The 27454-nt window shown below is 40.6% G+C and overlaps 1 protein-coding gene across 3 annotated transcripts in view; it reads right to left on the bottom strand.

Annotated features, from left to right (window-relative positions):
• The window catches only part of LOC121944001 (uncharacterized), a 320314-nt gene that overhangs the window by 227399 nt on the left and 65461 nt on the right, over positions 1 to 27454 (bottom strand). For all 3 annotated transcript variants that reach the window (XM_088076903.1, XM_088076905.1, XM_088076904.1), the window contains exon 5: positions 9353 to 9465. In XM_088076903.1, coding sequence (XP_087933029.1) covers positions 9353 to 9465 — 113 coding nt within the window. The remainder of the gene's footprint in view (positions 1 to 9352; positions 9466 to 27454) is intronic.

The following is a 27454-nucleotide window of genomic DNA, read 5'->3' as shown; positions in this document are numbered from 1 at the left end:
ATTTGGGGGATGGTGAGCACAAACCTTCATGGAGTAGAAAATGTGATTTGGTGGACAGCAAAATCTTTTTAGAGATATCCACGCGTGCAGAGTCATGTTTAAGCGTTAACATGTATGCTAAGTTGCAAGAATCATAAAACACTCTTCTCCAGCAATAGAACACTGAAGAAAGGAAGAGGCGCACTATGACCATAAACGCATGATTGAATGATCTGTCACCAAGATAAAAAGTACAAGATAAACTCAGTTTTGTTGTAGGCACACTTACTCATACATAAAGACTACCACCGCAACTAAATTCACTCTCCACCACAGCAGCAGGTATAGAAGACAGTTGTGGGTTTAATGGTTTATTCTGTATCATGAGGGAAACCAAGAGCCCAGGGACCATTGAGATGCCTTTTGCCAGGTTCTGTCTCTTCTGCTCTGCCATTAGATGGAAATGATTTCTGATCACTACCTAGCAGCGCCTGAATCGAATGAGTGACCCCAAGGTGAACATGGTACTATATAGCCCTATTGCATGCTCGTTCAGCCATTCATCCACTGTAGACATCATTACTTCCATATTTTACAGGTGTCAAAAGTGATATGGCTGTACTGTGTGCGTGTGTGTGTGGGAGAGAGAGAGTGAGAGTGGGAGAGAAAGAGTGCATGACTGTGAGGCAGAGAGGAAAGAAGAAGATGAGCTGTAAAACGAGGGACATTTCATCTGGAAATTGCTTTCAGTTATTTTTTAAACGTATATATTTTCCTTACATGCATTTGTATGGTGGACTGCTATTTAAAAAAAAACACTGGTACATAAGCATGTGTGCAGATTCTTCCAGTACTCTGTTACTAAAGAGTTACTTCACATAAAATCCACTTTGAGTTAGCAGTGATTTGTACAGCAGTGGTGTAATGTAATGAAGTAATAATACTTTGATACATTACTTAAGCATTTTTTGGGAGTATCTGTATTTTACTTGAGTCTTTATATTTCTTTCAACTTTCACTTTTACTCCACCAAATTCCCTTAATAAACTGTACACTTTTTCAGGGCGCCTGGTGGCTCAGTGGATAGAGCAGCGCCCCATATACAGACGGCGTGTCCTCGCTGCAGCGGCCGCAGGTTCAATTCCGGCCTCGACCCTTTGCTGCATGTCTTCCTGTCTTTCTCCCCCTGTCACGCTCAAACTGTCCTGTCCATTAAAAGGCAATGAAAGTTTAACAAATATTCTTTTAAAAAAAACAAAAAAAAACTGTACTTTTTTTTCACTTTTTTCCACCATATTTCCTCTAAGCATTTTAATTACTTACTACAAAATAGGGAAGAAGGAAGTAAGTAATAAAGGGACAGACATTAAAAAATGGATTTTGTTCTCCATTCATTTAAGATGTAAAAATTAAAGAAAACAACTTGTTGTTTAGACTCCATTTTTAAGGTAGTGTTTGTCACAAAGAAGTAAATGTCATAATCCTCATGATTCTGACTATAGGCTTTTTATTTCCAGCATATACTTGCACTTTTACTTTAAATACATAAGTACATTAAACATGCGATACTTTAAGACTTTTACTCATGTAATGTTCTAATATATGACTTGAACTTCAACCAAAGTAATTTTCTGTCAAGATATCTTTACTTTAACTCAAGTGTGGCTTTCTGGTACTTTACTGTGGTACACTGTAGGGCTTTACCTGACTTAGGATTATCTGGCTGTTGAATATAAATATTTGACTATTCATTCCTTTTTTTCAAATAAAATTTGAGAGTCAGAACAGGATTCGGTGGGATGTTCTGTATGACAAGTTACATTACATAATATAGCAAAAAAAGCTAGAAACAAATTTTTTTGGTGATACAAGATGTCAAACAATGCCAGAGACTGTTTTGTATTAAGTTGCTGTGAGCTGTAAATCCATTCAATCTGGGGACTGTTACATCAGCTGAAAAAATGACTGCTCGACTTGAAAGAATCTGTCAACTGAGGGGTCTCCGACCGATTATTCAAATCTCTGACTTTTAGGGGGCAACCTTAGTACAGTCACTTTATTACACTATAAATTGATCTTGGACCCATTATATAGTATATATTACCCAAATAGTTATTAATTATGGACAGTGTAGACTTATCAGAGGCTTAAATGCAGTGTCCATGTTTCTCCAAAGCAGAAAACGGTCACTTTTGTAGATGTTATGGAGGCTTAATTCAGAATGAGTGTGTGTGTATATGTGTGGTGGGAGGGGGCATGTCTCTATCGCAGATTGTATGGTGTGTGCGCGCGCGTGCGCGTGCGTGCGTGCGTGCGTGCGTGCGTGCGTGCGTGCGTGCGTGCGTGTGTGTGCGCGCGTGTAAGGGGGGGTATCTATGTGCTTGGAAATTCGAAGTTTATAAGGTCGCTTGCAAAAAGCTCTCCTCTGCCCTCTTAAGATAATGAAAACAGCAAAGCCAGAACTAAAATCTGACCACTGCAAAACTGAAACCGCACCAAGGTAAGAAGATGAATAACCTTGTGCATCAGCGCGCTGAATTCAGGATATCAATGCTTTTTCAATTCACTTACTTTTTGTAATCATCAAGGTCAAAAGGCAATTTCTGCAACCACAGAAATAAATAAAACAGGTTGGCAGCAAATTAAATAGAAAGGGGAACAAAGCCATGCCTCCAGCTAGTAACAGAAAAAAACAAGGGTAGAAAATCTCACATGAAAGCTAATTTCAGATAACATCAAGCTTTGCCATTTGACTAATTGGAATACACTTCACTCTTCATACAGAAATGCCATTAGCACTTAAAACATTTTGCGTCAGAGATTTTTGTCGTGCCAAGCATTATTTTCCCATCCATGACAACATCCAAAAGCTGTTGATGGTAAATTTGGTAGAGTAATCCAATTGTTTGTTATAATTACAATACCTTAAAAGAACCCTGACTGTAATAGTTTTATTTTCTTCTGCTGTGATTTCACTTTGTCTATTAAAAGCCCAAATGCCATCCCTAATCCATTATAACATGTTTCCAACATTATATAAACAGTCCATCTTTATTTTCCTTCACTCAACTTTAAACAGTATCATACATGAGTATGTCAGTGTATGCACCTTTATGGTTACGCTTTCCCATTAAAAAAAGTGATTTTACCACTCTGTTCGTCACAAAATATCCAAATTAGGTTTGGGTAAACTGGGCTACTAGTAAAGTTTTAGACTCATTAACTCAAGATAGAGTTGGTGCGATAGCGACTGGCTTACAACATCAGGTCACATAATCCCCCCCAAAAAAAACTATCCATAAGACAACACTCTTTTAAGTAACAGCCTCACTCTGTAACAGGGGAGCCAGGACTCAGTCCTTTTTAAAAGGGAACATCTGTTGTTGTGAATACGTAAATGTCTGGTGTACAAGTGTGTAAGATGTAGAGGTAGCTTTAAAAAATAATCAACACAAACATGATAAAAATGATTGATTTGTGGCCTACTTCTTACCCACAGAATATATACAACCTACACAGTTTGAATTTGAGCTCAGTCCCCCTTAAAAATCTCTGCAGTGTTTCTACGTTTACTCTCCATAGAACAAGCCAGCCGAGTAGTGAACTTAAACTTGTGATAGTGTGATGCTAAGTAGCGTCAGTCTCAGTTCAAGGTTATTGTCTCTGTCTGTTTTATGTGCCCCTGATTCTGCTCTCTTGGTACATGAGAGGGTTTTGGGTCCGTTCTGACAAACCATTCATTATGTACTGTACATATATATATATAATATATATGCTTTTTGTTCAAGGAGCCGTTACAGTTTCTAGAAAAACAAAAAAGGTGTGACAACAGTTTATTACTGTTTAGGAGCCTCCTTTGGAGAGCAAAGCAAGCAAATACAAGAAAGAGAGTAATGATATGCTTTAGGTCAATATTTTACACAATGATGCATTTTGGGAGGCACACCTCTACAGGGCATCTGTGAAACAATGGGTGTCATAACTGGCCTGTGTAGCTTATTAATCTTCCCTGGCCCTCTAATCAATCTGTTTCTCCCCTTGCAAACACTGGTTACATTCCTGCGTTAAACGAGAGACCATCTTTCACTGTGGCACAAAAGGGTGGCTCCAGGATGGTGATGTCTCTCTTATACGAGGCAGCCAGGAGTAACAGAACAAAACTACTTCCTCAGGATGTTTTTAAATCAATGACAGCAAGATTAAGCTGGGGAAATGTTACTAAGAGCTGATGTGTTGTCAAGCATGTGTAGCAGGGATTCAGAGGACATCAGCTTTTTCTTTCCATGGCTGATTCAACAGTGGATGAATCAGCTAGGATAAGAAAAGTCATTTATTATTAAGAGTTTGGCTTTTTTTTCCCTGCTAAGCCAAAAGAAAACTAAGAGTGATTACGTATTAACTACCTAAATGATAGTTTTCAATGACAAAATCAGACAGATTTCCGTAACTGTGACATCACCATGGTATGTTTTGTCATTATGGGATTTTATAAGGCATGACCAATGAAACAAACGGTGTCATGCTTACAACTGGGATCCATTTAAGAGGTATGTTGTGAAGTCATACTGCAGTGCTCAGCTAAAATTATTCTATAGATGACAGCAAGGGGAAGTGGCCACTATTCCTGTTATTCCCCATTGTACAGTCATACTGCAGCAATTATTTAAAATCTTTGATTATCCTCAGAGAGGCGATGCAATCATGGCTGAAAATCAATTTCAGGGACATCAGGAAAAATCAAAAAGCTTGCACAGTGCCAACAGGGCCAAGGGCTTGTGCGAGAGAAGAGAAGGGGATTTTTTTCTCATCATCGTTTCGGTTTTCCCTTTGCTAAGGGTAATCAGCCAGCAACACCAGAGAGCTTGCTGTTAGTCAGAGCCAGATCCTGATCCTGTTCAGGGCTGCTAGTGATGTAGAGCCAGGTAGCATCCAATTAGTGCTTAGTGTAACTTAATGCAAAGTGCTGGCACTCAGCTCACCGAATCCAACTAGTTGTCATAGAATTTCCACGCTTCTGCTGTCAAATTCATGAACATTTGCTGATTTGCTTTGCCTTCTCAAGGCACCATGAAGTTAAAATGAGACATTTCCATCAATGCTGCGCCGTGTATGGCCATTTTCTGCTAAAACAGATTGGCCTGATTACTGATGAGACAGCAGGCACGTCAGCAACGGCTGCTTGATGCTTATTGACAACTGTGTTGCTTTAGAACCACATTTACTCCTTTTACATATAGAGCAATTTGTAATGGCACAGGTTCCAAAGCGCTGTAATTGATGTAAATCCAACGGGAAAAAAATCATCATTCATGATAAACCAAAAGCATGTACCATTTTTGGTAAACAAAGCTGGATGTAAAATTCCACCCTTTCTTTATGTTCAATCAAGGCGTGTCTCTTCATATTCAATCAGTCTGGACTTGTCCAGATGCTGGACTTATCTCACACAGCTGAGAGCAGATCAAGTCCAATAATTACATATTTAAAAGACACAGCATAAAAAGGCAACCCCACAGTTTTACGCTGTCTTGTTCATAGCAGACTGAACTGGTAGACGAGACACTGAATGATAAGCCAGAGACATCACAAATGGATCATATTTTATGTGTCCCCTTGTCATGAATTTCAGCCTACTCCATCATTATTAGCAACCTTTCCTCTTTCCTTTCCCTGAGTGTAGACAGCTGCGAGGAGCATCTCCACAATCTGTGGTCTCTGGCAGAAGGCAGACAATTGAGTTTTGGAAGTGGCATGGAACAAGACAAAGGGAGCATGAGGTGGCTTCCTCCCTCTGTCTTCCTCCCCATCAGGGCTCCGTGGGCAGACTGCCCACTCTTTCATAACAGCATTAGCAGAGACTATGTAGCAAAACGGTGGAAAATCCACTCCACCATGTTTCCTCATCAGTGATGTCTTCGCGCTGACCTCCACCTCAGTCTCAGTGACTCACATGAATATGGAAGATGAATACGGGCCAACTTCTGAGGTTACGCCAAATTCAACAAGAGACAGGCTTGTCAACCATGAAATCGCCTTTACAGAGGGAGTATGGACAAATTTGGATTGGTTGAAGGCACTTTCATCCCTGGGAAATTTCTTGACCTTTATTTTATGTTCTAGGCCATAAAGATCAGGTAAAATGCTATCATAACAACCAGTATAAAGGAAAATGGTGGTCTATTATCCGCCATAATTCCTCTCCAGACATCTATCATCATTCACCCACCATTCAGGCTACCCAGCAGTCATCACAGTACACCCCCATAGTTGTGCAATGTGGAGCTTTCCTCTTTTCCCTTTCTTGGTAATACCTCCTGTGACACACTTGGCTCAGCACCCTTACACAAACACTAACACGCACACACACAAACACACACTGCTGTTTGACCTCTGAGGTTCAGTGAGAGCATTAAATACCAATTAGGGTTGGGACGGGCCAAGTGGAGTCTGAGGTTGCAGCAGGGCCTTGAGGAGGCCTGTGGGAAGCAACTTATTGGTCCCTGGACATAAGTGTGTGTGTGTTCGTTTGACTACCACCAGTTATGGGGACCAGGTTTATACTGTATGTGTGTGTTTGTGTAGGATAAGGACATCAATAGCATACTAGAAAAAATCTCCCTATAGGCATACTTTCTACACACATGCATCAAAACCACATCTGGATATTTTATTTAATGTAACATTTAAGTTCCATTTTGCTCATTTCCCTGAGAAGCCTAGTTTTGGCCTCAACATATTTTTTGTTAAATATCAAAGGATTGAGAATTGTCACTGCTTAAAATTACATTCTCTCAAATAAGTACAACTGACTATTATTGTAAGCTGCAGACGTTAGGACATCGTGTATTAATAAATAGCCTCATGCCTAGACTTCAGACTACATGACTGAAATTGGTGAGGTACAATAAGTTGTCTGATGTAGGCTATTTGTCTCAGTTTAATGTTCAAACTAAAACAGCAATACAGGAGAAAGAATATTAGCAAATGCTCTGAAGGCAACCCTCTGAGAAATATCCGTTCTCTGCAGTGAATCTTGAGACTGTGTGTGATGATCTGCTGCGGTTATCTGGTGGTTTCAGAGTCATGCCCTTTACTGTCCCTCTGTTATTTACCCACCAGACACGCACAGCTTGATAAATGTTTTGTCTGACCTTCTAAATTTGTTTTCCTTCCTCTTAACTGTGATTTTATTTCCCTTGGACAGGCCAGACAGTGTGTGTGTGTGTGTGTGTGTGTGTGTGTGTGTGTGTGTGTGTGTGTGTGTGTGTGTGTGTGTGTGTGTGTGTGTCTTTGTGCTTGTGTATGTTTGCAAAGAAAAAGGTCTCTATCAGACAGATAAAAATCTATCCTCCTCTCATTGCAAATTACTTAAATCAGTTCCTCATTTCAATAACCAAACCATTGAACAAGCATAGGAATTAAAAGAACTCCTAATAGCAGCTCTCCAACAGCCACTGACCATCCATCTAGTGTGTGTCTACATCAGTCTGGAAAGGGTTAAAGTCGCCACAGGCCAGAGCAGAGTCAACATCGGCCACGGCTTGGCTGGCCTGCCCTGCCAGATCAATATCTGCAAATAATAAATTAGCTCCCCAGAGGGGTCGCACTAAACCTTCAGCAACACTGCCCTGGAAAAGTCCACAATTGGTGTGTGCGAGACTCAATAAGCCAGGTGAATGACTGTGCAGGGGCACATCTTTAGCACTCCATAATAGAAAATTAATGGTGCTCAAATCAGTGCTGAGGGCACCCTGAGGGTTACCTAATAGGCCTAGTTAGAACTGTCATCCCTCCCAGAGTCGCCTAAAATATCACATGCAAACACAGGGAGCCAAGGAGAGAGAGAGGAATGGGGGAAAGATATATGTGTGCTGCAACGGGATCACCACTTTTTGTATTGATTACTTAGTGAGAATATATCAGAAGACTTATTTCAAATTTACAAAAGCTCACAAAAAACTAAAGCTTGTCAACAAAATAATCAAACTACCATTGACTTTATTTTAAATGTTTCTTTTACTCCTGAATAAACTGAATGCATCACTAACTCTTAATGCTGTTGCTTTGTCATTGCTTGTATTAGCCTGCTAGCTTGTTTTAGTACATGATTATGACTGTTTTCAATAGCGGAAGAGCCCGACAACGCTTCTAAATCCACTTTCAAGCCATACTTGGAAATATTTTCCTTCAGAAAAAAACCTCAGCACACCACCAACTCATTTATCAAGAAATATTACAGAGATTGCATACTGTCAATCAACACTAACTGATAATGCATTTTTTATGTTTGTTTGTTCCATTAGTATTTATTTAGCATTCTATATTATTTTGTATTTTTCTGGTGAGATACTTACTTCAGTCAGTACATTGTCAGTACAAATCTATGTTATGATGGCTGTAACACAGTTTCCTATTAAGAATTATCTGTAGAAAATTATTTAGTGATTTTATTAACACCTGATTTGAGCAGATTTCAGATCATTGTTTATACGTATTATCTAAAGGCTTAATGTAGTTCATACAGACTAAATACTCTAAGAGGGTTAACAAGAAAACAAAACAAAAAAAGTGGAGAATGTATGAGAGAAAGTAGTGGAATAAATCATGATTACAATTTTGCATAATCCACACTACAATGGTCTTATTATCATATTTTAAACAAACCCTAAAGAAAATATAAATCAAGCTAATTCTTAGAAACACCCCCACATTTAAACACCTAAAAAAAAGCTTGCTGTATGTGAAAAGTCATTTAAAGTTTGCGGAGGAAATAAGTAAATCTTAGAAATACTAAGTAGATGATCAAATACAATGCTGAAATATGCAAGTACATCATGCTGGCTGTGTTAAAGCATAAACGTGTCCAATCCAGAGAGCTGTTTAAAAGCAGATCTATATGCCCAACAGGCTGGTAATGAGCCTTAAAAGCACCTCTGATCACTTATTCCAGCTGGTTTATTCCACTTCTCCACTAACACAACTACTGGATTCAATAAACATACTTCATATTGATCCTGAGCCACCCGGCAGCACATGCAGCTCTCTTACCCGCTCTCAACAAGATTTATTACAACTTTGCATGCCGAGCAGAAATGAAGAGACACGCAAACACAAGCATGTGTGTGCCCACATGCAAATAAATGCACCCCCACATGAACAGAAAAGGTAAAGTTGTCAATGTAACGTGTGCACACACAAGTGCACACTCAAGTGCACACAATCCTTCGATCTTTCCCCTGACCGTAATTTGCCTATGCAGTAATATCGGGGGGGGGTGGGATGTGTGGGGAGGGGTTTGCCTCCTCGTCTCTCCTCCTATCACCCTCAGGTCTGGACTTCGGTAAACTGTCTGCTTCGTTGACACTGAACTTACCCACATGCCGCCACATTGCCGTCCTCCAGCGCAAACAGAGTGTGTCGCTCTCCGCAGGCCACTTGAGATATTTTCAGAGATGATGGAAGATTCTGGAACAAACGCGGTACCAGCTGGAAAAAAAATAAAAAATGAAGTTCCCAGTGAGGTAAAGAAACACACTGTATCTCTGAGTAGCTCTGTAGTTAAGTTGGTATACTCCATCAGCCTGGCTAACATCCCAAAGACAGGCACAGCTACAGTAGATCCTCTCAGAGTAGATGAAGACAGAACAACGTGAACAACAGAGGGAACAAGAAAGAAACAGCATACTCCTTTATGGCGCTGAGCTGTGTAGATCTGATGTTTTTAAGTCCCTGTGTGTATGTCTGTCTGTCTGTCTGTGTGTGTTCATGCCAGTGCCACAAAGAAAAAAATGAAACAGCCTATGAGAAGAAAAGAAAGCCTGGTTCCTCATCATGCGCTTGTTAGCTTGTCCAATCTATGGCAATCAGCACAGTCCCAGGGGTTGAAAGACACGAGATGCCGGGGAAAGGGAAGCCGAGGCTGAGGAAAAGATCAATACTGCACTGTGAAACAAGAAGTGTGGGCTATTTACTCTCCATTGATCTGATGATGCTGGAGAAACACCTCACTCGGCTATTAAATTGAGGGTATAAGTCTACTGTGGAGGGCTTTTTTTCTTCCCCTCTCTTTTTCTTTCTCTCTTTCTTCACCCCAAGGTGAAGAAAAAGCTAAAAACATCCACAAACAAACAAAAATGGATTGCTTGGGCCAGGGAAAGTAATTAATCTGCATTAAAATGCCAAGGGAACAGGCACTAACTACCCATCTTAAGTGAAGTTTTGCTCCAAGCGACAAGAGACCCATGGCAGCATAGGATGGACTACTAGAGGACACAGTGATAAATACAAAACAACTGCTAGCAGGGGGCCAGCAGAGTTTCACTGGAGCTACTTTAAGCCTAGCATTCACACCTGCATGACACGGTAAAGGATAAGAAAACACCAAGCACAAAGGTATGTAGGCCTCCCAACAGCAGAGCATGGCAGGTAAGTACGACAGAGACTCAAGATATACATGATGGATAGTGTGGGTGATATGGCTGTGAAATAATATCACTATATTTCAGGGTATTTTTGCAATGATGATTTTCTTGACGATATGACAAAAACACTGATAATATTTCATCGTAAATTTCAAGAACATACAATTACTACAAAATATTGTATGTATATTTCTAAATCTGTACTTTCCTTCAAATATTCAGTAAAAAAGTAACAAAAAATAAATGTCTCTTAGATCTTTAATTCTTTAATTTGTGAACATCAGTAAGTCCTACTAGTACAATTCAGAATCTGTATAAAATGTAATTATAATAAAATAAAAATTGCTCAAAAATTACACATCTAAGCAGTTGCTGAGAGAGAGAGAGAGAGAGAGAGAGAGAGAGAGAGAGAGAGAGAGAGACTGGCATTTATTTTTGACAGGCTCTTATGTTATGATGACAACCATACATTCATATATGTTGTTTGATTTTTATTGTGCCACAAGCGTCACATAGGTTTAAATTAGGACAGGCTTATGACAAAATGACCTGATGACATGATTCCTCCATGGCGAGAGGGAAGAGGAAGAGAGTGAAGCTGCTGCTGCTGCTCAGAGCCGCTGACAGTCACATCAAGAGTCTGAAAAGTCCGGAGCTGTTCATAAAACATTCAGGATGGCCAGATCACTGATTCAACACTACCATTGCTCCTGGCCCCTAGAATTTTCGTGGTACTTGTTGCCATGTGTGGCAGTATGATACCATTATATCAACAAGTCTACATATTGCCATTATCGCATTGTTCATTTTACTTGTCATATTAACAATTGTATCTGCATTATCGTGGACAATATATGGCACACCCCTAATAGGAAGAAAATATCTTTTTGTGCACTACAATGAAAAGCATTAACAAGCTCAATTGCAGAAGAAGAAAGACTCAAGAATGAAATATATTTTGAATTTGAACTTTTTTCCCATGCAATTTGCTGTAAGAAGTAAATAAACACATGAAGATACAGCATGACGTCACTGTAGTGCCACACCCGATTTGATCTGAAGCACGAGATCATCACAGAGTCAGTGCCAACAGGAAGGCACATTTAATGATGATGCTATGAGAGCTGCACAGAAATAAAAAAGCCTGAGTTTCATTGTTTGAGGGAAACTACTTATTGTGATGGTTATGGTTAAAGTGATCAAACACTTACATGGATGAAAAAGCTTGGGACGGAATCACGCCTATACAAATGCTGCTTAAAATAAATCCCTAATAGTAAAAGAGTAGTTCACTTGCAGTGTTTATTTTGGGTCCTTTTATAAAGGACAAATTGAATAAGATTAAAAAAAGTCTACTCCCTTGATACAACACTTGCCTTGTGGTAACCCGCTTGCTTTCAGCAGGCTACCTGAGGCTGCTGCTGCTTGCACATTGAAATCATGATGGAAAAAAGAAATTAATTTTGCTTCAATTAAAGTGTGCCAAAACTGCCAAAAAACAAGCAAACAAGATTCAGCAGTAAAACTTGGTGTTCCTCAGGCTACCTTGTCTGCTCAAACAACAAGAAACAGTCATGGCTGCAAGAGATGGAGACAGAAAACAAATCCGCATGGGGAGAGCACCTGTGGTTGAAGCTGCCCTTATGAAGTAGATTGATAATGCCAGGTCACATAATGCCCCATAATGAAGCAAGTGTAGGATACTGCATTTTGAAACAGTCAATAAAAATTCAGCAAATTGCAAAGCTCTCCATTTTAATACTTTATATCCATGTAATAAATATACAAATGTCAATTAGATGGTAAGCTGCATGAGAAAAAAATAATTTGGTTATAATAATCATGCACTTATAGTGATCACTTTGACCCAGAAATGATGAAGTCATCAAATTATGTTTCATATTGTGAAAAAATGGTGATAGCGTGTTATAAAAAGTATATCTATATGGATTACTGAGCCCTTTTCAACAATTGAGGGTTAATATAGCCCCAACACAGCAGAAGATAAAAATAAAGCCATAAAATTCATCTCCGGTTTCCTAACATGTGTCCTGTGGCAGAGCTACTGACATCAATATATTTTTCATGGTGTGAAACTCGTTCCCTCCATGTCTGTCTGTCTGCCTTTCTTCCACTCCTCAGAGGAGTAGCCTTATTGACTGTGTGGCTGTATTACAACAAGCAGTCTCTAATGACTCCCTGAAGACCTCTCTATCCCTACTGCCCGCCCTCCATCTCTCTCTCTCTCTTTCTCTCTGTGTCTCTCCTTCTCTGCCTGCTCTTCAGGCTCCAGTTCAGCAGCTAATTAACCCTCTCTAATAGCGTAGATTACATTAGCTTTGAGCGGCTCGCACCCTCCACCGGACTCGCATTGCCACACAATGAACCCAGCCTTGCTTTACAAATCTCCCCCTTCACAAGAGCACAATTATGAATTCAAACAACTTCTTATCCACACTCACTCATCCAGGGACAGAAGCCCTCCTCTTCAACCACCCCACTCCTCCCCTGCCACCCACCTCCCAGGCCTTCACGCAGGGAGTAATGAGAGAACTGAAGAGAGGAGACCACACAACAAGATGGCCATGAAGGGAAGAGGAATATTGAGGGGGGGGAGAGGGGACCCCTATTGGGTAAATCAGAGGTCACTATAGGTGTTTCATTGGGTGAGGCTAAAGAAGCCCAGTGATAACCCTCCAACTTAACATACCTATTCAGAGCAGAATGGAAACTTAATTACTGTGGGCAGACTGAGCGAGAGAGGGGAAAACCAGGACCAAATTGAGGTTTATGCTTAAGTGTCCAGAGAGAGGGAATTAGATGCAAGAATGAATGACTTAAGCAAGTGGAGCTGTTTTCTATACATTAATAAACTGGCCTGGGAACTCAAACACTTAATGAAGACACAAGAAATATGTTCTTGTTTTGTTTTTTAAATAAAGCGGCAGATTGTGATGTATCAGACTGCTCAATCAGTGAATCCAATCAATCAGCCAAGACCCCTCATGTCTAAAAAATACACTTCAGTCGGTGGGATGGAAGACTATTACACAGTTTTCAGCACCCGCTTTAAGAATGTAAGAAGATACCGTGGTTGGTTAGTCATCTTTAATGTAATAGAGCTGAGCTGTATAACAGCGGCCATTAAACTGCAGGAGTCCAACCACACTGGGAGAGTGTTCAAACCAATGGAGTACCTACGAGGAAACGACAGAACGCTGAATCGATGAGGAATAACACATTTTTTTGAATTGTAAGTTTTTTCTCCCTCTTACAGCACTTACACCACTTACAGGTTTTTTGGGAATGATAATGAGATGAGATATGGTTGTGGTAGAAAAAAAGGAAGTAAAATATGGAAGAAATGGATGTAATCTGCTCCGTCTAAATGTAAATTGGTACATTTGCAGTGAAAGGACATTCTCATGTTTCTTTGTCCGGACAAGTAATTTTCCCTACGTCCCTCTTCTGTAAGGCTTGCCATAGCAGCATTTTCTGCAGCACAGAGCACTCTCCTTTCTATTTCAATAGGACAGCTCATTTGCTAGACTCCTAGCCCAAACTGCTGACTGGGGTTTTCAAGGCTGTGTACTTTGTGTGCGTGTGGACTAGTGTGCGTGTGCACAAGCTTGTGCTAAAAGAGAGAGAAAGGCATGAAAGAACGATAGGCAAAATGGAGGGAAAGAGTGGGAGAGAGAACACATTGTATCATTAAGGTACTCAGAGATCATTAGATATATAAGGGCTCTGCTATGCAAGGTCAGGGCTGCTGTGTTTTTCTAGGTCGGCAGAGGAGCAGTAAAACCAGTCTAATCAGCCGCTTCTCTCTCCTCTCTCTCTCTCCCGTATCGCTCCCTTCCTCTTCCATCTAGAGGTAGTGTGGATTACAGCCCAGTTTATCCATGCCTCTGTATGTATTTACCAACATTATCAAGGCTTATGAGCCAAGGACACGGTAAACCACACAAAAGGCACAGAAAGGCTTTGAGCTAGATATTGGCCTCATTACGGGGTAAAGTTGTTGGCTCCCTTTCTCGCTCCCAGGATGTACAAGGCTGCTTTAACAGGTGCAGCCCGCTGCCCGACTATCCAGTATTTTTCATTAAGGCTGTCCTTTAAAGAGGAGTTTAGCAACTGGCAGTCTGCCCCAATAAAGTGTGTGTTTTTGTGTGTGTGTGTGTGTGTGTGTGTGTGTGTGTGTGTGTGTGTCCTCGAAACACCATCATGTGTAAGTGAACTTTTTTTTTCAGCTAAGAGGGAAGGACATGGATTTTATTAAGTAAATTCACTTTGCATAAAAAGTAACTAACCTGCTCTCTTTTTAGACGCCCACACTGGTGCTGGATTTTCTGATCCCAACCAAAATATGCCTCTAGCACAAATTATTGAAATCTGTCAAGCTGACTCTGAATGTCTGGTCAGATTCCTGATCTTGTTTACTTACCCTCAATCAGATAGTTCCTAACTGATAATGAAATCATGCTTACCCCCAAACCTGGGTGGATTTTTTTTTTTAAACACCCTCTAGTAAATGTTATCTTACTGCTACAAAACTGATGTGAGGGGAACATCAATTCAGTCAGTAGTTTAAAAAAAGAAAAAGAAAGAACAGCCAAGAGATTGCAGATCTAAGGCCAAATCTTTATCAAAGTACATTGTAGCTTGTAAAAAATAATGTGTTTTTTTTATGCAACTGCTCTTAGGTCAATCAAAACCAAATCAAATAATCAAAATTATTTATTATCCCTTTTGTGCCAGTGAAACAAATCAATCTTTATTATAGAAATAACTTAAGGATTTTTCAGTCATATAGTTGTTCACTACACTACCATTGAATACGTAAAAATTCAATAGTACACATTCATGAAACAACCTTTATATAACCTTTCACATGAAAAATATCTTTAAAAAATAACTGCTTCAAAAGCATCTTCACTATATATATCATAATTTCCTCTCTAATATCTTATTTTATTGCTGTGGAAACAATAAAGAATCTCTCCATCAAAAATCTGTATTTATTCAAGTTTCTCCCAAAAATCTACATCTAAAGCGAATTTACACAAATGATCTATTTTGTATTCCAAACAGCAACTTTCACCAAAAGGTGACTACTTAACACCTATGTTGTCTACGTGTAGATTTAAAACTCAAGTAATGTATTAGTATTAGAACATTTTTAAAATGATACCTAGCCCTTGGTGTAAACACTCACGCTCCACCTCTTCAGTCCTCATGTGACCGAGGTCCTCACAAGTCCACAGGAGGACAAACCGCCGGCGGCCCTGGATGGCAGGGAGGCAATGCCATTGGTAATGTGGCGTGTTCATCAAGATAATGATGGATAGCCTTATCCTTATCCATCCTCGGCTTTATAGAGATGAATGTCCTGCTTGGCTTCTTACTCAGCACTTTGGCCTTTCCCCCACTCATTGTGCACTTTATCACACAAACACCCTCACCCAGCCTAAGATGGAGATTAGCAAAGCCTGTCTGGAAAATGGACCCAACTAAAGTCTATCAATCAAACTTGCTTTAGACCAATCAAAAGAGCAAAACATACAGTATGTCCAAAAAAAGCTCCACCATGCACTCCTTTCCAGTGTGAATTTTTAGTGTAAAGAAAGTAGAGTATCAGAATGGGGTGGTGATGGAAATGCGTTGGTGTGCTTGTATGAGATGGGATGAAAAGGTGAAGAAGAAGAGACAGAAGGAAAAGTGTGCGAGAAAGAAGCGGCATGTAAAAGAATGCCTCTCCTGCTCTCGACCGTCTCATTAGGCTAATGTTTTTTTATAAGGCACTTCAAATGTCAAGGCATTGGTGGATTTAGTGTAAACTTAAATTCCATTACCTGGCAGGCATTAATTGCTAACTGAGCCCAGGGATCTTTCCCCTGGGGCCTCTATGTTTCCCCTCTGTCATCTGGCTAACTATTCTGTCTAGACTAACTTAGAGCACCATAATCCACCATGGGGATCAATAAACTGCACATAATTCAGCTCCAATAATGAGCTTTCACTTCAACAAAAGCGCCAGCCCACTTCCCAAGGAACCGGCAGGGGCGTAAAATGATAATGTAATTATTAAAAGGACAGACAAAATGAGTAAGCACTTTCACACAGAGAGGGAGGGCGAGCCCGGCCTCAATTAGACACACTTAAAGCTATCATTGTTATTCGAGACAAAGCTAATCAAGGAGGAGATACAGGGGCATCCATTTCAGCAGGTAATGGAATGACGCTGGCTGGCTCTCCCATTTCCCCAGGCTCATGATGTTATAAAGGCCGCCCTGCAGTCACGCGTGAGCAGGCACTCTTTAATGGAGTGCAATGGATGTGGTTTCATCCACCAATCAGAGATACAGAGGAGGGGACTTGGAATGGATAAGTTTAAGATTCACACTCCCTAATAGCATCGCATAAAACCGTAAGTGTGAGGGATTATTTTACACCTGTAGTTTCCATTAGTAGTACAGGAATAGAGAAGTTATATTTTGTAAGTGTCTGCTTTTATTCAGCATGAAAGATTTAAATATTTCCAATGTCACTGCATATCATTCATGCATAATCATTGGCATGGCATACAAAGATCAAAATAGCACCTGCCTTTTAGACCAGCATGAGAGATTTTGTGTGCGACAAAGTAAGGTTTGACGTGGGGTCTTATCTGCTAACCACTGTTTCTCCAATTATATGCATCCTTGAACTCCAGTGAAATCAAGAGAAGCTAGTTTGTTTTTTTTTTTTTTTTTTTTTACACACAAGTGCTTCTAATTCATCTGCAGGCTACAGGAGGTCCAGAGTGGATAAATCAGGCCTTTACGGAAGGGTTGCTCCCACTGTTTATCTGCTGGTGACATTTGCTGCACAGCCCCAACCGCACCATAATTACCCCACTTATTCACTAAACAGGAATCATGCCTGGCAGGAACCCCCTGCCACAAAGGTTGCAGGACTTAAGGCAATATTCTGTCTCCAGAGTTCAATGGCCCTGGCTTTATGAAAAGACTCCATTCATTTGGACATCAGCATGGGTTCACTTCAGCATGGTCTAACAGAAGACGGGGGCTAAACTGACTTGCCTCAATAGCCGGAACAAAGAGCATCGTGGCTGATGACGATGATGAATTTACAGCTGACTGCACATGCTTTCCTAACACACGGCACACCTTGGCACACTTCGAATGTCACAGTTCCCATAGAGGACTGGCATTTGAAGTGGCTTCTCCTGCCCCTGGAGCCAGCACACTGGGAGCGGATAGCTATCCATATCCCAATGAGATAGACTATCAAAGTAATAAAAAAAAAAGCACACGTCTCAATGGCATGTGTTGTCTATTTATGGTGCGACGGGTACCATGCCTGTTCAAATGAGCATGTTCAGAACGGGCCGACTGCTCGGCCTCCTGCAGGCCCGACAGGATGCGACCTCTGGCCCGTGCACAGAGCTTTTGTGTCCCTCCCCACACAGTCCACAACTGACTGTTTAATTCAAAATAGATTTAAACAAAGAAACAGAGGGAAGGACACTGGGCAGGCAGAAGTGTTTAGGGTCTGGTCATTGGCTTTAGCCATGGGTCTTTATTTACTACCAAAATATTTAATATGATATGAAACTAGGCTTGGGCGGTATCTATTTTTTCATACCTTCATGGATTTTCACCAGGGGTATGGGGTACATGACAGTATCATTGTGGGGTGCCAACAAACACTGCTCACGCATGCAGTGTGGGCCGGGTTTATCCACAAGGACACATGATGTGCGCTGTTTGCAAAACATCCTCAATACAGCCTCTCCAGTATGAAGTTAATTGAACGATGAGGGTCCATATTTTTGAGGGAATTTAAAATCACACTGTCTGGATTTCTTAAGACCCTGGTATACTGTAATGCTGTGATACTGCCCATGCCTATATGAAACACAGAAATAGAATGAGAGTAGAAAAGGACATTCCCATTAAGACTAACTTAGCAGAATGTTCAGAGCGACAGCCATTTTTATGTGAACCATTGCCATTGCAAGCGTGTAGGGCTAACTTCCTTAAAAACAAATCGACTTGCGTCATTAACTCACTTTGGTAAGGTTTTACAGAAATTACCAAGTGAGCAGCAGAGCAGTAACGCCTGGAACACACTGCCTGCGCGAGCAGTGCTTGAGCAGCGGAAAACCTCTTGGGTTTTTTTTTCAGCGTCTCAGTTGCCTGTCAGCCGCAGCACATCTAGAGAAACAGCCACACGTGGTTGTCAGCAGCAGAAATAAGACAGTGAAAATGGCGGTTTGATAATTGTACTGACTGTATACCACATTTTATTACAGTTTCAATGTCATTATCTGTCACAGAGATGAGGAAGTACAAACAGATCTGTTTTACTAAAAGTTTCCTGCTTCCATTTCAAAATAAACGCCCTCTGACAATGTCTCTGTCGACAGAATCCCATCATTTGTTGACACACGGCATGTTATTGCAAAACATTTACAGGACTGTGTTGTTGACAATGCAGGAGCTGCACGACTTCATAAATGAGTGGTATTTTTGCTTATAAATGTGGAAATACAGTATTCATAGCGGCCCTGCAGAAGCTTCACAGCATCCACTTGGGTGCGGGGGAAAAAGCGTTGATTCTGAAAGTCACATTGCTAACGCTGTCTCCTGTCTCTAATCTGTTGCTGAATGCATTATAACAAGCAAAAGACCTTGCTTACATAGATGAACACATGCTTGACTCTCTTAGAGCCCTGAAGCACCATCCCCGCTGCTGAACAGAGCGCTGGTCACTTGTTTATTCAAAGTTTATCAATAACGAACATGTCGCAGGCACCACAGTTAACACCGCAAGTCCTTGGGTCCCCCAACAATATACCAGGCAAGTGTGAATGAGATCAGACAAACAGTGCTGGTCATATGCGAAGGACACGCATATACAGAAAGAAATTCTTTGCTTTATAGTACTTTATGAATGACAGTATAATCCTGTATTGAGACATTATCCACTTTTTTTTTCGCTGACTCTCCCAATCTCTGCCATTTCAGATGACTTCTTGCCCACTGTACTCATTGTCTTGAGAACACACCCAAATTCAGCTTAACTAGAGAACTGCCAATTAAAAACTAGGGATAGTGTTTTTCTGTTGCTTGTTGTGTAACTCTTTAGCTGCATAGAGTTCTGCATAGTCTTATCTGTCAAAGACAGTCAGCACAGATGGATGACGAGTGACAAAGGGATATTTGGTTGAGGTTGTGCAGTAATGAGTGTCACATGACACCCACATTCAAATTTCAGACTGCCTCTCCTGATCCTAAAGCTGCAATCAACACTGGGCCATCTGCAACACTGCAAATTAACATAATTGGTGTACATTACATGCTTATAGAGAGTACATTTTTATCCACTACTCTTCGCCCTTAACAAGATGAGCTGTGGAGATACTGGGAGAGCAACACCGTTGATTAGACACAGACAGCGAGACTTGTTGTCTTGGTGAAAATGGATGAACTGACAATCAGAGTTTAGTAAACGGCCAGGTGTGAGGGCCAAAGTGCAAGTAGGCCAGTGTGCATCTGACACAAGCACCTTCCCCACACCTGGAACTGAGGCTGAGGTGATCGACAGCCTGGCCATCTTGTCAGACAGCTCACAGACAGAACACAGGCAACACTTAGGCCTCTTCCAGCTGCTCCACCAGAATAAATTGAACTTGATTAGAATTAATCACACTCAACCACTTGCAATTTGCAAATATCAGGGAAAATATTCAAGGAAATCTGCTTGGAAGATCGGTGAACAAAGGAGAAAAACTCTACTGAACCACTTCGCCCTAGTTTTGACAATGTGCCTTGCACATGCAGCATTTTTCTAGCTAAAAAGACGACTCAAGACATTGTGATGTACAACTGAGAAGCCACTTTTTCTATGCAGAGTGCATTTCAAATTTTGGCTATGATGGATTGCATGAATTAGAAAAGTTTCAGCAATGGTCAAGGGTAAACTGCTTGTACATCAGCTGTAGTTATCTTTTAGTTGCTTATATAGTACAATACATGACAGTCTCAATTGGCCATTTAGCCAAAGCATTAGGAGTTAAGTTTTTTGACAAATTACCAGTTGCGGTCCCACATGATGCATACACGTGGTGCATATGGGTAGGTAGCGACGCACAGGCAGCGCCACTTACCATATTATAGGTTTCATCAAGCTGTATGTCAAGCAGACACTCTTACACCAAGAAGGTGTAAGAGAATATTGTCATGATAGAGTCGTACCACTCACATTAATAGAATTTATTCAGGATGAAGAGGGGAAGAAAGTCGCCATAAGTTAGCCGTCTCCTTCCCTGTGTACACCATGAAAAGATGAAGTATGCAAACTGCCTGATTTTAAACTTGTATCTAATTGTCTCACGTCATGGGTCTGGGCCAGGGCATTGTTGCTTGAAGAATAAATTGGGTAATTCAATTAAAGTGCTTTCCAAAGACACATCATAAGTGATGGAGAATGACTCTAACCCAGGCCTGAACTCCGTGTCCCCCCCATCGCTCCACTTGCCTGACAAATGGATGGCGGTGTATAATTGAAACACATTGCTGCCAGCGTAGGTCAATAACATCGCTCTCTCTGCTCACCAGCACCAGATTAACAGACTCTATTTTATCTTCCCTCAGCCTGTCCCAGCTTGACAGAGCGGGAGCGTCAGCTGCTTATCCATAAAAGAGGCCCCTTATCTTGAAAATAAACAAATACATAAAGTGCAACAGCCTGCTGTCTGTCCAAGCAGTTAAGGGCTACTTAGTTTAAGGCAAACATGTGGGCAGTGTTTTGTTTAGCACATCATCATATGAGATGAGGCACAGCTGTCACTTCAGAAAACCTGGACAGACATTTTCCTCAGTTGAGAAAATATAGCTGTGTGGATGTCTACTAGTCAAATCCTAGATTTAAAAAAAAATGTAGTAAAATTTTTTAAACAAATTCATGAGATGTTTTTATTTATGTTTTTAATTTGTCTTTTTTTTAATGCAACCAGTGAAATATCCCTTCAACGTGCCATCATTAGGACCAAAGTCATTCAATGTCATCCCTCAAAGTTTTTTCTAAAAATTAAAAGGCCAAGTATGTCTTTGGACAAAGAGGAAATTATGATGGCACTAAATAATTAACATTTTTGATAATAAATAAAGTCTGTCACCTTTGTAGATCTATAATGTAAAGCCATGACTGTTTATGCATGATAAACATTGAGGATTAATTAGCTTAAGCACAAGTGTAATATGAAGCTAAAATGGGTGATTATATGTATTTAAGCCCAAGCCTCACAAATCTACTGGCTTAAATTAATTTGATAAACAAATGGGAAAAGTAGGGTTAAGGTTCAAGGGTAAAAAAATCCATTATCTCCCACTCCTCACTCTGTGCTTTCATGTAATTATGTGTTAGGTTAGACAGAGTTAATTGAATCTGGTCCATTCAATTTGTTTACAGTTTAGCCATAAGGATTGCAAGCAATAATACCTGACTTTCAGCATCAGACTTAATGAACAAATAGCCTCAAAATAAATTTCTATAGGGGGTGCGTGCACACAGCTTTCTGTGGCTGATTATGTGCATGTGCTTACTGTAAAGAGCAGGCATGTGAAAACAAGTCTGTATGTTTATTTGTATGGTTTCTCTTAACACGTTCCCACATGGAACACACACAAATTAGCCATGGACGGATATTCAATTAAGTCCTTTGTCAGGGGTCTGTGTAGGGGCGGGACAGGATGCACAGTACAGTAATCCGTGATGAACAACAAGGTGGCAGCTCCATTGTCTGTCTGACGGATTGAAATTACTTGCAGGCGTGCTCGACCAACAGATTAGGCCACTGTTGGGGGGTGAGATAAGATGGCAGCCAGTGAGTACAGAAGGTACCTCCTCTTCCAGCTCAAACAATGCCTTTAATCCATTTCCTTCTACAATCAGGTTGTTTGACATTACTTTTCAGCATCCTACACACTTATTCTCTCCCTCTTTACCCTCTCTCATTCCACCTTTTATCAAGGGGAATGTTTCAAGCAGAAGAGACTTCATCATATAAATTAATTTGTGCATTTATATTAAACGTCCCAGAGCCAATGTCGAAGAGGCTTTCATTGAACCTTTATCAAATGAACTACAGTTTCAGATTTTTTTTCCTCATGTCCTATTTGGCTTTCAGTCTGAGTAACTCCCAGCCACATGAGTTATATGGCAAAGCACAATTTTGTGTTTAATTCATTGCATACTGCTTGCTTGTCTGCCAGCCACAAGGCTCTGTCCTTCCTGCCAGGACTGTACTTCTTCATAGTATTTTATTAGCGAATCACGACCTTAGCTGGATCGCTTTCAGTTGAATGAAATCCCAACTCTATAGATTTACATTGTAGAGGTCTGACCTTAAAAGCTGTCAATAGAGGTTTCAACAAGTCTGTTAAAAACAATATGGCCCAAAAGTCCTTGACACCATAGAGAAATCATCATTGCAAAAAAAAAAAAACAACATAATACTGCCTTTCTTTAACTAAGTCTTACATACTTTCTTTCTTACTCTTACTAGAGCACATATACTCCTCTCTTTAACTGAAGTTGCACTTTTTCAGACACACACACACAATACATTTAATTTAGCGTATTCAGTGCTCAACACCTAAGGATTACTTCCTCCGATTTAGAGTGCACCTGCACGTTTTTAAAATCCCAGGATATGGAGAAACAATTTGGTTCACTGTATGTTTCAAGTAATATTGACGACCTTACATAAATTAGCTGTAAGATGGTTGAAAGCACTTTAGGATTACCTTAGTGTGGTTTTATATTTTAAAAGCTATGAAAAAATTGAGGAGGGTAAGGATGTAAGTAGTGACTCTACACTTAATAATATAATTCAGTATTCAATACTCTGATAATATTTGTCCTTTTTAACAATATCAACAACAACTAAAAAACTCAAACATTAGTTTGACTGAATGGTACAAAAGGCCATTTGGATTATTAACAGTTAATGTCTTAAAAGATTTAGAGGAGCCAACAAACGGAACTACAACACAGTTAAATTCAACCACAACATGTTGTATGAGGTAATAAGTGCAGCACAGGTTAATTTGTGTATAATTTACACCAAATGCAGCAGACAGTAAATTCTCTGGCACTGCTCATGAATTTAGGTAGAAAAGCTTGTGCAAGTATGTGCCAACTGCCAGGTATGTAAGTGTTCATGTATGGACCACCTCCTGTAAGCATTGATCAGCCACATCCTCAAACATCCATGCTTTACTGCCAGAAGGTTTTACCAACAGCTGTTTGTTCCAGGGGCAACTGCCTATTTTAAATTTGCTTAAGTAAAAATGATTATTGCCAATTAGATGCCCATTAATTGTGCAAGCATGGGATGCTGCCAGCTGTTTACAGAGGGGAGAAAAATAGCCCTTCTTATTTAATTTTTCCTCAAAGCAGTCTCTCTCTGCCAGCCGGAAAACATACAATTTTTACAACACAAATTGTAAATTTGAATGAGTGACAGTAATTGCAAATACTAGACAGCAAAAGCAAATGAGGGAGTAGGGCTGGCTACTGGTCAAGATACCTTTGAAGGTATCGACTTAAATGAGCCAGCACCAGATAGTATCGAAAGTTCTCTAGTTAAATATATCTGGATTGGATCCTTTTTGTACGCAGATCTAAAAAAAAAAAAACTGTTTGTATGGTCTTTCTCACAGCCAATGGCCACAAGCACTCTTCAATTCAATGCAACAGGTGATTGTCCATTTACTGCAGCAGCTACAACCCATACAGTCTGTGGTGATGAACTGAAGCGTGGTGTTTTTGAAAATGTAGGCAGTTCAGTGTGTCGAGATGCCACCAAAACATTCGCAAGTGTGGCTCTTCTACACGCCTGTGACGTCTGGTGGCATTTTACTGAACTGAATGCTTTCATTCAAATTATAGAGTATCGAATGAAGTTGGAAAAAAACAGTAACAGATAAAGTACTTTATTATTATCAGTATCATTTTAAGGGTACTGGTATTACTACTAGCAGAGTAATTTTTTAAACAATACCCACTCCTATGTGTCATCCTTATAAGGCATTTTTTGAGAAATTGCAATTTTTGCCTAAAATAGAATAGCTGAAATAGAATGGCAAAACTTGTAAAAGTGACCAAATTAATTACTTATTTATGAGTTATACCTGACCAGGCTATATTTGTCAGACTCATCTGCAACCAACAAACTTAGAAAAAGAATTTAATTAATATGTTAAAAAGATACAAGATAAAAAGAAATATGACTGTTAAAGATGCTTCTCTGATTAATGCACCGGGCCATAGCTTAGCTCACCAAAGTTTCCTCTTCCAGTGAGAAAAAAAGAAGAAAAGAAAAAACCTTTGCAACAAGGTGCATTCACAACATAAGAAATACGCCTCAATGTTTATTGCTAGAAATCTAAACCAATAGAAGGCTCAATAATAAGAATTGCCAGATTGAGTGGGTCAGGTAAAATGTTATGTCAGGCTCTCACTTGCTTGATCAGGCAAAAAATAATTAAAAACATAATTTTTTCTAGAGCTGTTGATGGAAGTTGTTGAGTAGTGAGCCATCTCACTTCCTTCTCATCTCTGTTGAGCACTTGCAAGAAGTGGGGTTGGTAAAGACAAAGTTTATGAGCTGAAGCTTGAGCGAGCATTCTAATTTTCCTGGAAACAGGAATTTAGTTAAGTGTCATTAGAGGATTTGGGTGACATACCAAATATGTATTGTGTAGTTTTCCTGCAAGTTTAAGAGCAAGGCTGATAAAACTGGGTCACTATTCATGAAAATTAACTTAAGTCTTTGTTATTTTGTTATTTGTAAAAGGGCAAGTAAAAAACTGACTTTGGACAAGTTTGAAAAAAAACATTGAACAACTGTGAAAAGTGACAACTTTTGTCTGTAGCCTTTAAACCTTCCTAAGTAGAACTTTATAGCAATACAGTGCTGAACAGTTGCTGAATGTGTGATGAATGGTTGTCAGCTGCTCTGGCAATCTGGACGGCTTTAACCTGACCCCACAACAATAGCCCAGGACCCTCAGCTTGTGCCCCAAACCGGCAGAAAGAGCTGAATTTAGTCTTTTCAGTGGTTAATGTCTGACCCAGGCACAGCCTGCTGAGTCTTAAAGCAGCGCACTTTTATTCCCACAAGCCCAGCCTCTGCCCAGCCTTAGCTTAGGCTTTCAGGAAGAAGCATCTATTGCAGGTGTCATTAGTTTACCTCTGACCCTTTTCTGAGCCGACCCTATTAGAGGACTAGAGACTGGACGCCACCTGTCTCACCTCTGAAGATGGGTGCCGAGCTCGCTGATGCTGCAATTGTGAGTAGAATAGAGGGACAAATAGCGTTCAAGCTGCCATGCGAAACCCAGCAAAAGACTGTAGAAAAGATAAATGAATGTTGAAATCGAGGAAAATTATTCAACCATTTACAACCCCTGCTAGCACATCACTGTTATTCTATTTGTCTTTCACCACTTAAACTGTAAAATCATACAGAGTGCTGCGACCATTTCTCTCTCCGGTTTGTTGCCTCACTTCCACAAAATAACACATCATTGGACAGATAGCATCAATTCTGCCCACGGTAATCCCAGCACCTCTGGTTGTATCACTCATTCAATTTCAGCCGCCGGCTACAGCAAACATTACACACTGCATCAAGATTACCAGAGAGAGGCAGAACGGGGGAGAGAAGAGGAAAAAAAAGGCCTGTATCCATCATGTCATGATGCCCCTGTTATTGTGACAGATCAAATTCAGTGCAGTGTGTGTGCATGTGTTCAAGTGTGTGTTTTGTGTATGTGTGTGTGTGTGTGTGTGTGTGTGTGTGTTTGTGTGTCTCTTGTGTCTGTGTGTGAGGGATGCAAACTGTGGTCTCCTAAGCTGGCGTGATCAGCATCCATGTGACCGTAGATGTTGTGAGTGGATTTGTGAGGGTTGTATGACTTAGATGACCTCCTTTATACAGTAGCTGGGCCCTGGCTGCCATGCTTGTTTTAGCTGCTGCAATTAACCTTGTGTCGTTATAACCCCACAACCCCACCCACTTAGCTGAAGGGCGCGGCGGGGGGGGGGTGACAGGGAAGGTGATTGAAGAACATAGAGGGAAGAAGAGACAAATGGTGAATATATAGGGCAGAAATGTAGGACAAAAATAGGTGAGAAGAAACACCTATAAACAAAAAGAGTCCAGCAAAAGCGTAACAATTTTTATGATTTGGAAGCTAGACTATGGATTGGAGCTTTGGTTGCTTTCCTTCCTGCCTGCCTGACAGACTGGCTGGCTAGCTGCCTGGCTCATTGGTTAGTTTGCTGTACTGTGTCTCTCCTCTGGGGGACATGGGCTTGCAGTACCGGCCTTTGAGAGCAGGGGGGAAGATGAAGAGGCAGTGTCAGGCTGCCTTTTAATGGTCAGGAGTGTGGTTAGTTCCACTGACTCAGGCCTCTCCCCCGTGACGCCGGGTCCACTCCACATAACTGGCCATAATTCAACTCATTTGGCAGTTTGAGGTCTCGGAGGTCTAGGGATAAAAAGTGTGGAGAGGCCTAATGGCAGACGGAGGGACCAGCTGAGGGCACTTCTTACGAGATCTCCGCAGGAGAACATTTCTAGAGCAGACCCTGGAAACCTCAACGATCCATTAGCTACTGAACAGGAGGACCAGGCAGGGCGAGAGGAGAGAGACAGGGGACAGAGACTGTTGCAGATCTACAGGTATGGTATAGGTTGTATGGCTGTCATATGGACTGAATATAAAAGCCCTCTTTTTTTAGCAGTTCAACTTCCTTACACCCAGGCCACATTGACTGCATGAGCAGCACATGGCTTTTACCTTGCTGAAGTGCTGCAGCTCACATATGCAGTGTTCCCACAGACAGCATTGCTGCCATGGCACTGCTGCAGAGCTGCATGCTGCTCTGATAACTGTATTTCAACAATTAGGGTAGTCCACTAATTTATGGAGCTGTGCAAGCCACTGTATTGTCAACATCAAGGGCCTGCAAAT

The sequence above is a fragment of the Plectropomus leopardus genome, chromosome 4 (assembly GCF_026936395.1).
Source record: "Plectropomus leopardus strain MGB_pleo_1.0 chromosome 4, ASM2693639v1, whole genome shotgun sequence".
NCBI lineage: Eukaryota > Metazoa > Chordata > Actinopteri > Perciformes > Serranidae > Plectropomus > Plectropomus leopardus.
Note: the sequence above shows the minus strand (reverse complement) of the source record. Positions and strands in the feature narration are given on the sequence as shown.